The sequence below is a fragment of the Petromyzon marinus genome, chromosome 80 (genome assembly GCF_048934315.1).
Source record: "Petromyzon marinus isolate PM22_M1 ecotype Great Lakes invasive population chromosome 80, UKy_Petmar_22M1.pri1.0, whole genome shotgun sequence".
NCBI lineage: Eukaryota > Metazoa > Chordata > Hyperoartia > Petromyzontiformes > Petromyzontidae > Petromyzon > Petromyzon marinus.
In genome coordinates this window covers 9,921,395-9,934,696 of record NC_133746.1, presented here as the reverse complement: position 1 = coordinate 9,934,696, position 13,302 = coordinate 9,921,395, and the positions used below count along the sequence as shown (strand labels likewise).

General features: G+C 56.1%; 1 protein-coding gene across 1 annotated transcript in view; it reads right to left on the bottom strand.

The window, feature by feature from the left end:
* Positions 1-13,302, bottom strand: part of LOC142907675 (uncharacterized) — a 28,587-nt gene that overhangs the window by 6,604 nt on the left and 8,681 nt on the right. The window contains exon 2 of the mRNA XM_076057292.1: positions 4,057-6,043. Coding sequence (XP_075913407.1) covers positions 4,057-6,043 — 1,987 coding nt within the window. The remainder of the gene's footprint in view (positions 1-4,056; positions 6,044-13,302) is intronic.

Here is a 13,302-nt window from a genome sequence, read left to right as displayed (position 1 = left end):
GATGCAGGGGCAAGTGATGTTAGCTGGCACCTCACACACAGACACAGACAACGATCCCCCGTGTAGCCTCTAACAGGCTGCAGGGGAAAGTGCTGTTAGCGAGTACCTCACACACAGACAAAGATCCCCCGTGTAACCTCTAACAGACTGCAGGGGCAAGTACTGTTAGCGAGTACCTCACACACAGACAAAGATCCCCTGTGTAGCCTCTAACAGACTGCAGGGGCAAGTACTGTTAGCGAGTACCTCACACACAGACACAGACAAAGATCCCCCGTGTAGCCTGTAACAGACTGCAGGGGCAAGTGCTGTTAGCTAGCACCTCACACACAGGCACAGACAAAGAGCTCCCGTTTAGCCTCTTAACAGACTGCAGGGGCAAGTGCTGTTAGCGAGCACCTCACACACAGACAAAGATCCCCCGTGTAGCCTCTAACAGACTGCAGGGGCAAGTGCTGTTAGCTGGCACCTCACACACAGACACAAAGATCCCCCGTGTAGCCTCTAAGAGAATGCAGGGACAAGTGCTGTTAGCTAGCACCTCACACATAGACACAGACAAAGATTCCCCGTGTAGCCTCTAACAGGCTGCAGGGGCAAGTGCTGTTAGCTAGCACCTCACACACAGACAAAGATCCCCCGTGTAGCCTCTAACAGACTGCAGGGGCAATTGCCGTGAGCTGGCACCTCACACACAGACACAGACAAAGATCCCCCGTGTAGCCTCTAACAGACTGCAGGGGCAAGTGCTGTTAGCGAGCACCTCACACACAAAGATCCCCCGTGTAGCCTCTAACAAACTGCAGGGGCAAGTGCTGTTAGCTAGCACCTCACACACAGACAAAGATCCCCCGTGTAGCCTTTAACAGACTGCAGGGGCAAGTGCTGTTAGCTAGCACCTCACACACAAAGATCCCCCGTGTAGCCTCTAACAGACTGCAGGGGCAAGTGCTGTTAGCTAGCACCTCACACACAGACACAGACAAAGATCCCCCGTGTAGCCTCAAACAGACTGCAGGGGCAAGTGCTGTTAGCTAGCACCTCACACACAGGCACAGACAAAGATCCCCTGTGTAGCCTCTAACAGACTGCATGGGCAAGTGCTGTTAGCTGGCACCTCACACACAGACACAAAGATCCCCTGTGTAGCCTCTAACAGACTGCAGGGGCAAGTGCTGTTAGCTAGCACCTCACACAGACACAAAGATCCCCCGTGTAGCCTGCAACAGACTGCAGGGGCAAGTGCTGTTAGCTAGCACCTCACACACAGGCACAGACAAAGATCCCCGGTGTAGCCTCTTAACAGACTGCAGGGGCAAGTGCTGTTAGGTGGCACCTCACACACAGACAGACAAATATCCCCCGTGTAGCCTCTAACAGGCTGCAGGGGCAAGTGCTGTTAGCTAGCACCTCACACACAGACAAAGATCCCCCGTGTAGCCTCTAACAGACTGCAGGGGCAATTGCCGTGAGCTGGCACCTCACACACAGACACAAACAAAGATCCCCCGTGTAGCCTCTAACAGGCTGCAGGGGCAAGTGCTGTTAGCTAGCACCTCACACACACAGACAAAGATCCCCCGTGTAGCCTCTAACAGGCTGCAGGGGCAAGTGCTGTTAGCTAGCACCTCACACACACAGACAAATATCCCCCGTGTAGCCTCTAACAGGATGCAGGGGCAAGTGCTGTTAGCTGGCACCTCACACACAGACACAGACAACGATCCCCCGTGTACCCTCTAACAGGCTGCAGGGGCAAGTGCTGTTAGCTAGCACCTCACACACAGACACAGACAAAGATCCCCCGTGTAGCCTCTAACAGGCTGCAGGGGCAAGTGCTGTTAGCTAGCACCTCACACACACAGACAAAGATCCCCCGTGTAGCCTCTAACAGGCTGCAGGGGCAAGTGCTGTTAGCTAGCACCTCACACACATAGACAAATATCCCCCGTGTAGCCTCTAACAGGATGCAGGGGCAAGTGCTGTTAGCTGGCACCTCACACACAGACACAGACAACGATCCCCCGTGTACCCTCTAACAGGCTGCAGGGGCAAGTGCTGTTAGCTAGCACCTCACACACAGACACAGACAAAGATCCCCCGTGTAGCCTCTAACAGGCTGCAGGGGCAAGTGCTGTTAGCTGGCACCTCACACACAGACACAGATCCCTCGTGTAGCCTTTAACAGACTGCAGGGGCAAGTGCTGTTAGCTGGCACCTCACACACAGACAAAGATCCCCCGTGTAGCCTCTAACATACTGTAGGGGCAAGTGCTGTTAGCTGGCACCTCACACACAGACACAGATCCCCCGTGTAGCCTCTAACAGACTGCAGGGGCAAGTGCTGTTAGCTGGCACCTCACACACAGACAAAGATCCCCCGTGTAGCCTCTAACAGACTGCAGGGGCAAGTGCTGTTAGCTGGCACCTCACACACAGACACAGATCCCCCGTGTAGCCTCTAACAGACTGCAGGGGCAAGTGCTGTTAGCTAGCACCTCACACACAGACACAGACAAAGATCCCCCGTGTACCCTCTAACAGACTGCAGGGGCAAGTGCAGTTAGCTAGCACCTCACACACACAGACAAAGATCCCCCGTGTAGCCTCTAACAGGCTGCAGGGGAAAGTGCTGTTAGCTGGCACCTCACACACAGACAAAGATCCCCCGTGTAGCCTCTAACATACTGTAGGGGCAAGTGCTGTTAGCTCGCACCTCACACACAGACACAAAGATCCCCCGTGTAGCCTCTAACAGGCTGCAGGGGCAAGTGCTGTTAGCTGGCACCTCACACACAGACAAAGATCCCCCGTGTAGCCTCTAACATACTGTAGGGGCAAGTGCTGTTAGCTGGCACCTCACACACAAAGATCCTCCGTGTAGCCTCTAACAGACTGCAGGGGCAAGTGCTGTTAGCTGGCACCTCACACACAGACACAGATCCCCCGTGTAGCCTCTAACAGACTGCAGGGGCAAGTGCTGTTAGCTAGCACCTCACACACAGACACAGACAAAGATCCCCCGTGTACCCTCTAACAGACTGCAGGGGCAAGTGCAGTTAGCTAGCACCTCACACACACAGACAAAGATCCCCCGTGTAGCCTCTAACAGGCTGCAGGGGAAAGTGCTGTTAGCTGGCACCTCACACACAGACAAAGATCCCCCGTGTAGCCTCTAACATACTGTAGGGGCAAGTGCTGTTAGCTCGCACCTCACACACAGACACAAAGATCCCCCGTGTAGCCTCTAACAGGCTGCAGGGGCAAGTGCTGTTAGCTGGCACCTCACACACAGACAAAGATCCCCCGTGTAGCCTCTAACATACTGTAGGAGCAAGTGTTGTTAGCTGGCACCTCACAGACAAAGATCCCCCGTGTAGCCTCTAACATACTGTAGGGGCAAGTGCTGTTAGCTGGCACCTCACACACAAAGATCCTCCGTGTAGCCTCTAACAGACTGCAGGGGCAAGTGCTGTTAGCTGGCACCTCACACACAGACACAGATCCCCCGTGTAGCCTCTAACAGACTGCAGGGGCAAGTGCTGTTAGTAGCGAGTAGCAGCAGCAACCTATGAAGGCTACCGGCACTGTGGCACACACAGAGGGGGGTGGGTGGCCAGCACCACGCCCGGCCGCCTTTGTCTCCCCCGGTGCTAGCGACGTTCGCGACACTGCACCGCTACACCAGCTACTCAGTTGAGGCCGAGTCGACCTAGGGGAGGCCCAGGGCCCGATTCAGCGATGATCGTCACCCGGTGCTGGCAGTCGCGAGCGGGAATCGAACCCGGGTCGCCAGGATCGCAGCGCAGCCGCGCTAACCGCCGCGCCACCGCTCTCCAAGCCGAGCGCACGCGCGCACGCACGCACGCACGCGCTGCTGGTGGGGGTCAAAATCCGATGAGCTGTGAAGCTCTTGGTTTGTTTTTTTCGTGTGCGCGCGTGTGCGCGTTTGTATGTCACGAACGCCCTCCAGTCGAGGGCCGCTTGGCCAGGCCGCCCACATCGAACATAGACCGACCCCTCCCATCCCTCCCTCGGCAAATGCCGGCGACTGACCAGGCTTTGTGCGACGCGCTTGGATTGCGGCCCACGCGTGGAGCTTGGGGTGTCGAGAGGAGCCCCTGGGATTGCGGCAGACGAACTGGGCTTGGGGTGTCGAGATGAGCCCTGGGATTGTGGCAGACGAACGGGGCTTGGGGTGTCGAGAGGAGCCCCTGGGATTGCGGCAGACGAACTGGGCTTGGGGTGTCGAGAGGAGCCCTGGGATTGTGGCAGACGAACGGGGCTTGGGGTGTCGAGAGGAGCCCCTGGGATTGCGGCAGACGAACGGGGCTTGGGGTGTCGAGAGGAGCCCTGGGATTGTGGCAGACGAACGGGGCTTGGGGTGTCGAGAGGAGCCCCTGGGATTGTGGCAGACGAACGGGGCTTGGGGTGTCGAGATGAGCCCCTGGGATTGCGGCAGACGAACGGGGCTTGGGGTGTCGAGAGGAGCTCCTGGGTTATGGCAGACGAACGGGGCTTGGGGTGTCGAGATGAGCCCCTGGGATTGCGGCAGACGAACGGGGCTTGGGGTGTCGAGAGGAGCCCTGGACAGACGAACGGGGCTTGGGGTGTCGAGATGAGCCCTGGACAGACGAACTGGGCTTGGGGTGTCGAGATGAGCCCCTGGGTTGTGGCAGACGAACGGGGCTTGGGGTGTCGAGATGAGCCCCTGGGTTGTGGCAGACGAACGGGGCTTGGGGTGTCGAGATGAGCCCCTGGGTTGTGGCAGACGAACGGGGCTTGGGGTGTCGAGATGAGCCCTGGGCAGACTAACGGGGCTTGGGGTGTCGAGATGAGCCCTTGGATTGTGGCAGACGAACGGGGCTTGGGGTGTCGAGATGAGCCCTGGGATTGTGACAGACGAACGGGGCTTGGGGTGTCGAGACGAGCCCTGGGATTGTGGCAGACGAACGGGGCTTGGGATGTCGAGATGAGCCCTGGACAGACGAACGGGGCTTGGGATGTCGAGATGAGCCCTGGGCAGACGAACGGGGCTTGGGGTGTCGAGAGGAGCCCCTTGGGATTGTGGCAGACGAACGGGGCTTGGGGTGTCGAGATGAGCCCCTGGGATTGTGGCAGACGAACGGGGCTTGGGGTGTCGAGATGAGCCCCTGGGATTGCGGCAGACGAACGGGGCTTGGGGTGTCGAGATGAGCCCTGGGCAGACGAACGGGGCTTGGGGTGTCGAGATGAGCCCCTGGGTTGTGGCAGACTAACGGGGCTTGGGGTGTCGAGATGAGCCCTGGGATTGCGACAGACGAACGGGGCTTGGGGTGTCGAGAGGGGCCCTTGGATTGTGGCAGACGAACGGGGCTTGGGGTGTCGAGATGAGCCCTTGTATTGTGGCAGACGAACGGGGCTTGGGGTGTCGAGATGAGCCCCTGGGATTGCGGCAGACGAACGGGGCTTGGGGTGTCGAGATGAGCCCTGGGCAGACGAACGGGGCTTGGGGTGTCGAGAGGAGCCCCTGGGATTGTGGCAGACGAACGGGACTTGGGGTGTCGAGATGAGCCCCTGGGATTGTGGCAGACGAACGGGGCTTGGGGTGTCAAGACGGGCCCTGGGTTGTGGCAGACGAACGGGGCTTGGGGTGTCGAGATGAGCCCTGGGATTGTGGCAGACGAACGGGGCTTGGGGTGTCGAGATGAGCCCTGGACAGACGAACGGGGCTTGGGGTGTCGAGATGAGCCCTTGGATTGTGGCAGACGAACGGGGCTTGGGGTGTCGAGATGAGCCCTTGGATTGTGGCAGACGAACGGGGCTTGGGGTGTCGAGATGAGCCCTTGGATTGTGGCAGACGAACGGGGCTTGGGGTGTCGAGATGAGCCCCTTGGATTGCGGCAGACGAACGGGGCTTTGGGTGTCGAGAGGGGGGTGGCTGGGAGCGCTTGGCTGGAGCCCTTGGCCCTCTGCAATCAGCAGCAGCGGCGGCGGTGGTGGTGGTGGCCGCAACGAATTCCGTTGCTGTTTGTCGCTCGACTGGGCTCGCTCCGCCTCTTCCCTTTATGGCCCTTCGCCTCGCGTGCAACGGCGTTGGCGACACCGCGCGGAGAGAGAGAGAGAGACGGAGACACAGAGAGACAGAGAGAGAGAGACACGGAGAGAGACACAGAGAGAGAGACACACACAGAGAGAGAGAGACAGACAGAGAGACGTCTCTCTCTGTCTCCTCCCGCTCGCTGCTCGCTGACGTCACGGGGAGCGGCGCGCGCGCGTGACGTCACGCGCGCGCCCAGCCCGGCGGCTTCCCACAAAGCCGATGTCAGATTGAGAATATTGCTGGTGATGGTGGTGATGGTGGTGATGGTGATGATGGTGATGATGGTGGTGGTGGTGATGATGGTGATGATGGTGGTGGTGGTGATGATGGTGATGGTGGTGGTGATGGTGGTGGTGATGATGGTGATGATGGTGATTGTGGTGGTGGTGGTGATGGTGGTGATGATGGTGATGGTGGTGGTGATGATGGTGATGGTGGTGATGGTGATGGTGGTGATGGTGGTGGTGATGGTGGTGGTGATGGTGGTGGTGATGATGGTGATGGTGGTGATGGTGGTGGTGATGGTGGTGATGATGGTGATGGTGGTGGTGATGATGGTGGTGATGGTGGTGATGGTGGTGGTGATGGTGGTGATGGTGATGATGGTGGTGGTGATGGTGGTGATGGTGATGGTGGTGGTGATGATGATGGTGATGGTGGTGATGGTGGTGATGATGATGGTGATGGTGGTGATGGTGGTGATGGTGCTGATGGTGATGGTGGTGATGGTGGTGGTGGTGATGGTGGTGATGGTGGTGGTGATGATGGTGATGGTGGTGATGGTGGTGATGATCGTGATGGTGGTGATGGTGGTGATGGTGGTGGTGATGGTGGTGATGGTGGTGGTGATGGTGGTGGTGATGGTGATGGTGGTGATGGTGGTGGTGATGGTGATGGTGGAGATAGTGGTGATGGTGATGGTGGTGATGATGGTGATGGTGGTGGTGATGATGGTGATGATGGTGATGGTGGTGATGATGGTGGTGATGGTCGTGATGATGCTGATGGTGGTGATGGTGGTGGTGATGGTGGTGGTGGTGATGATGGTGGTGATGGTGATGGTGGTGATGGTGATGATGGTGATGGTGGTGATGGTGGTGATGATGTGGTGGTGATAATGGTAGTGGTGATGGTGGTGGTGGTGATGATGGTGGTGGTGATGGTGGTGGTGGTGATGGTGGTGATGATGGTAGTGGTGATGGTAGTGGTGATGGTGGTGGTGGTGATGTGGTGGTGATGATGGTGGTGGTGATGGTGGTGGTGATGGTGGTGGTGATGATGGTGATGGTGGTGGTGATTATGGTGATGATGGTGATGGTGGTGATGGTGATGGTGGTGGTGATGATGGTGATGGTGGTGATGGTGGTGGTGATGATGGTGATGGTGATGATGGTGATGGTGGTGATGGTGGTGATGATGGTGGTGATGGTGATGGTGGTGATGGTGGTGGTGATGATGGTGGTGGTGATGATGGTGATGGTGGAGATGGTGGTGGTGATGGTGGAGATGGTGGTGGTGATGATGGTGATGGTGAAGATGGTGGTGGTGATGATGGTGATGGTGGTGATGGTGGTGATGGTGATGATGGTGGTGATGATGGTGGTGGTGATGGTGGTGATGGTGATGATGGTGGTGATGGTGGTGATGGTGGTGATGATGGTAGTGGTGATGTGGTGGTGATGATGGTGGTGGTGGTGGTGATGATGGTGGTGATGGAGGTGGTGATGGTGATGATGGTGGTGGTGGTGATGATGATGGCGGTGATGATGGTGGTGATGGTGATGATTATGATGGTGGTGTTGATGGTGGTGATTTTGATGGTGGTGATAATGATGGTGGTGGTGATGGTGATGGTGGTGATGGTGATGATGGTGGTGATGGTTGTGGTGATGGTGGTGCTGATGGTTCTGGTGATGATGGTGGTGATGGTGGTGATGGTGCTGGCGGTGGTGATGGTGATGATGGTGGTGGTGGTGGTGATGGTGGTGATGATGGTGGTGGTGGTGATGATGGTGGTGGTGATGGTGGTGATGATGATGGCGGTGATGACGATGGTGGTGATGATAATCGTGTGTAGGCATGAACAGAATCTGAATCAGAAAATTGATGTATGGTGGTGATGGTGGTGATGGTGGTGGTGGTGATGGTGGTGGTGATGATGATGGCGGTGATGATGATGGTGGTGGTGATGGAGTTGGTGATGGTGATGATGGTGATGATGATGATGATGGCGGTGATGATGGTGGTGGTGATGATTATGGTGGTGGTGTTGATGGTGGTGATTTTGATGGTGGTGATAATGATGGTGGTGGTGATGATGGTGGTGGTGATGGTGATGATGGTGGTGATGATGGTGGTGATGGTGGTTGTGATGGTGGTGATGATGATGGTGGTGATGGTGGTGATGGTGGTGGTGGTGGTGATGATGATGGTGGTGATGATGATGATGATGGTGGTGGTGATGGTGCTGCTGCCGATGATGGTGATGATGATAATCGTGTGTAGGCATGAACAGAATCTGAATCAGAAAATTGATGTATGGTGGTGATCAGTTTAACACGTAGGCTTTCGCGACCAATATTATTCATAATAAAGGTTTTTGGGTTAGATCGCGTTTATTTATAAATGTGTCGTAACCCTCCACCACCCGACACGGACAATCAGCAAAGAAAAGTGTCACGTTGACAAAAGACAAATAATTCACTACTTCAGCCCACCGGTGTGTTGAAGAGTTAATCCACATTTACAGTTTGAGTACGACGTTTCGCTGGTGGTGATGGTGGTGATGGTGGTGGTGATGATTATGATGGTGGTGTTGATGGTGGTGATTTTGAAAGTGGTGATAATGATGGTGGTGATGGTGATGGTGGTGATGGTGGTGGTGGTGATGGTGGTGATGGTTGTGGTGATGGTGGTACTGATGGTTCTGGTGATGATGGTGGTGGTGATGGTGGTGGTGATGGTGGTGGTGATGGTGATGATGATGGTGGTGGTGATGATGGTGGTGGTGGTGGTGATGATGGTGGTGGTGGTCATGATGGTGGTGGTGATGATGGTGGTGGTGGTGATGATGATGATGGCGGTGATGACTGTGGTGGTGATGATAACCGTGTGTAGGCATGAACAGAATCTGAATCAGAAATGTGATGTATGGTGGTGATGGTGGTGGTGATGGTGGTGGTGATTGCGGTGGTGATGGTGGTGGTGATGATGATGATGGCGGTGATGATGATGGTGGTGGTGATGGAGGTGGTGATGGTGATGATGGTGGTGATGATAATGGCGGTGACGATGGTGGTGGTGATGATTATGATGGTGGTGTTGATGGTTGTGATTTTGATGGTGGGGATAATGATGGTGGTGATTTTGATGGTGGTGATAATGTTGGTGGTGGTGATGGTGATGATTATCATGGTGGTGTTGATGGTGGTGATTTTGATGGTGGTGATAATGATGGTGGTGGTGATGGTGGTGATGGTGATGGTGGTGATGGTGGTGATGGTTGTGGTGATGGTGGTGCTGATGGTTCTGGTGGTGATGGTGGTGATGGTGGTGATGATGGTGGTGGTGATGGAGGTGATGATGGTGATGATGGTGGTGATGATGATGGCGGTGATAATGTTGGTGGTGATGGTGATGATTATAGTGGTGGTGGTGATGAGGATGATGGTGGTGGTGATGGTGCTGCTGCCGATGATGGTGATGATGATAATCGTGTGTAGGCATGAACAGAATCTGAATCAGAAAATTGATGTATGGTGGTGATGATGATGATGGTGGTGATGATGATGGTGATGATCGTGTGTAGGCATGAAAATAATCAGGATATTTTTGTGTGATGGTGGTGATGATGGTGGTAATGATGATGGCGATGATGATTGTGGTGGTGATGATGGTGGGCGGGTGGGTATGGGAATTCCAGGTCGAGGAACCGCTGAGTAGGTGAGCGGATGAGTGAGTGGGTGGGTGAGTGGGTGAGTGAGTGGGTGAGTAGGTGAGCTCGTGTGTAGCTGAGTTCCAGAACGGTGGACCGCTGAGTAGGTGAGTGGGTGGATGAGTGGGTGGGTGAGTGGATGGGTGTGTGGGTGAGTGAGTGGGTGAGTTGGTGAGCGAGTGTGTAGTTGATTTCCAGAACGGTGGACCGCTGAGTAAGTGAGTGGGTGGGTGGGTGAGTGGATGGGTGAGTAGGTGAGCGAGTGTGTAGATGAGTTCCAGAACGATGGGCCGCTGAGTAGGTGAGTGGTTGGATGAGTGGGTAGGTGAGTGGATGGGTGAGTAGGTGAATGAGTGGGTAAGTAGGTAAGCGAGTGTGTAGATGAGTTCCAGGCCGAGGGTCCGCTGAGTAGGTGAGTGGGTGGGTGAGTGGGTATATGGGTAGCTGAGTTCCAGGACTATGGAACGCTGACCACGAAGCTGCGAGATCCAAATCTCGCGGTCTGAGTGTGCGGATGTGGCTACGATTGAATGAACCCACTCACTCACTCAGCCGCTCACTCGCCCACTCAGCCGCTAACTCGCCCACTCAGCCGCTAACTCGCTCACTCAGCCGCTCACTCGCCCGATCAGCCGCTAACTCGCCCACTCAGCCGCTCACTCGCCCACTCAGCCGCTCACTCGCCCACTCAGCCGCTCACTCGCCCACTCAGCCGCTCACTCGCCCGATCAGCCGCTCACTCGCCCACTCAGCCGCTCACTCGCCCACTCAGCCGCTCACTCGCCCACTCAGCCGCTCACTCGCCCGATCAGCCGCTCACTCGCCCACTCAGCCGCTCACTCGCCCACTCAGCCGCTCACTCGCCCACTCAGCCGCTCACTCGCCCGATCAGCCGCTCACTCGCCCACTCAGCCGCTCACTCGCCCACTCAGCCGCTAACTCGCCCACTCAGCCGCTCACTCGCCCACTCAGCCGCTCACTCGCCCACTCAGCCGCTCACTCGCCCACTCAGCCGCTCACTCGCCCACTCAGCCGCTAACTCGCCCACTCAGCCGCTAACTCGCCCACTCAGCCGCTCACTCGCCCACTCAGCCGCTCACTCGCCCACTCAGCCGCTCACTCGCCCACTCAGCCGCTCACTCGCCCTCTCAGCCGCTCACTCGCCCACTCAGCCGCTCACTCACTCAGCCGCTAACTCACCCACTCAGCCGCTCACTCATTCACTTGCTGAATGCGTGGGTAAGTAGGTGAGCGAGTGTGTAGATGAGTTCCAGAACGATGGGCCGCTGAGTAGGTGAGTGGGTAGGTGAGTGGATGGGTGAGTAGGTGAATGAGTGGGTAAGTAAGTAAGCAAGTCTGTAGATGAGTTCCAGGCCGAGGGTCCGCTGAGTAGGTGAGTGGGTGGGTGAGTGGGTATATGGGTAGCTGAGTTCCAGGACTATGGAACGCTGACCACGAAGCTGCGAGGTCCAAATCTCGCGGTCTGAGTGTGCGGATGTGGCTACGATTGAATGAACCCACTCACTCACTCAGTCGCTCACTCGCCCACTCAGCCGCTAACTCGCCCACTCAGCCGCTAACTCGCTCACTCAGCCGCTCACTCGCCCGATCAGCCGCTAACTCGCCCACTCAGCCGCTAACTCGCCCACTCAGCCGCTCACTCGCCCACTCAGCCGCTCACTCGCCCACTCAGCCGCTCACTCGCCCACTCAGCCGCTCCCTCGCCCACTCAGCCGCTCACTCGCCCGATCAGCCGCTCACTCGCCCACTCAGCCGCTCACTCGCCCACTCAGCCGCTAACTCGCCCACTCAGCCGCTCACTCGCCCAGTCAGCCACTCACTCGCCCACTCAGCCGCTAACTCGCCCACTCAGCCGCTAACTCGCCCACTCAGCCGCTCACTCGCCCACTCAGCCGCTCACTCGCCCACTCAGCCGCTCACTCGCCCACTCAGCCGCTAACTCGCCCACTCAGCCGCTAACTCGCCCACTCAGCCGCTAACTCGCCCACTCAGCCGCTCACTCGCCCACTCAGCCGCTCACTCGCCCACTCAGCCGCTCACTCGCCCACTCAGCCGCTCACTCGCCCACTCAGCCGCTCACTCGCCCGATCTGCCGCTCACTCGCCCACTCAGCCGCTAACTCGCCCACTCAGCCGCTAACTCGCCCTCTCAGCCGCTCACTCGCCCACTCAGCCGCTCACTCACTCAGCCGCTAACTCACCCACTCAGCCGCTCACTCATTCACTTGCTTAGTCAACCACTCACACATTCACTTACCCACTCATTCAACCACTCACTCATCCACTCAGCCGCTCACTCATTCACTTACCCACTCATTCAACCAATAACTCACTCACTCAGCCGCTCTCATTCACTTACCCACTCATTCAACCACTCACTCACTCACTCAGCCACTCACTCAGCCACTCACTCATTTAACCACGCACGCATTCACTTACCCACTAATTCACTTACCTATTCAACCACTCACTTATTACTTACCCAGTCATTCACTCACTCATTCACTTACCCACTCATTCAACCAATAACTAACTCACTCAGCCGCTCTCATTCACTTACCCACTCACTCAGTCAGGCACTCACTCATTCACTTATCCACTCATTCAACCACTCACTCAGCCGCTCTCATTCACTTACCCACTCATTCAACCCCTCACTCACCTACTCAGCCGCTCATTCCTTCACTTACCCACTCATTTAACCACGCACTCATTCACTTATCCACTAATTCACTTACCTATTCAACCACTCACTCACTTATCACTTACCCAGTCATTCAACCACTCATTCACTTACCCACTCATTCAACCAATCATTCACTCACTCAGCCGCTCAATCATTCACTTACCCGCTCGTTCAACCACTCATTTACTCAGCCGCTCATTCATTCACTTACCCACTCAGCTACTCACTCATTCACTTACCCACTCATTCAACCACTCACTCACCCACTCACTCATTCACTTACCCACACATTCAACCAATCACTCACCCACTCAGCCGCTCACTCATTCACTTACCCACTCATTCAACAACTCACTCCCGCACACTCATTCACTTACCCACTCATTCAACCAATAACTCACTCAGCCGCCCACTCATTAACTTACCCACTCATTCAACCACTCACTCCCCCACTCACTCATTCACTTACCCACTCATTCAACCAATAACTCACTCACTTAGCCGCTCACTTATTACCCACTCATTCAACCACTCGCTCACTCATTCACTTACCCACTCAACCACTCAGCCTTTCACTCAT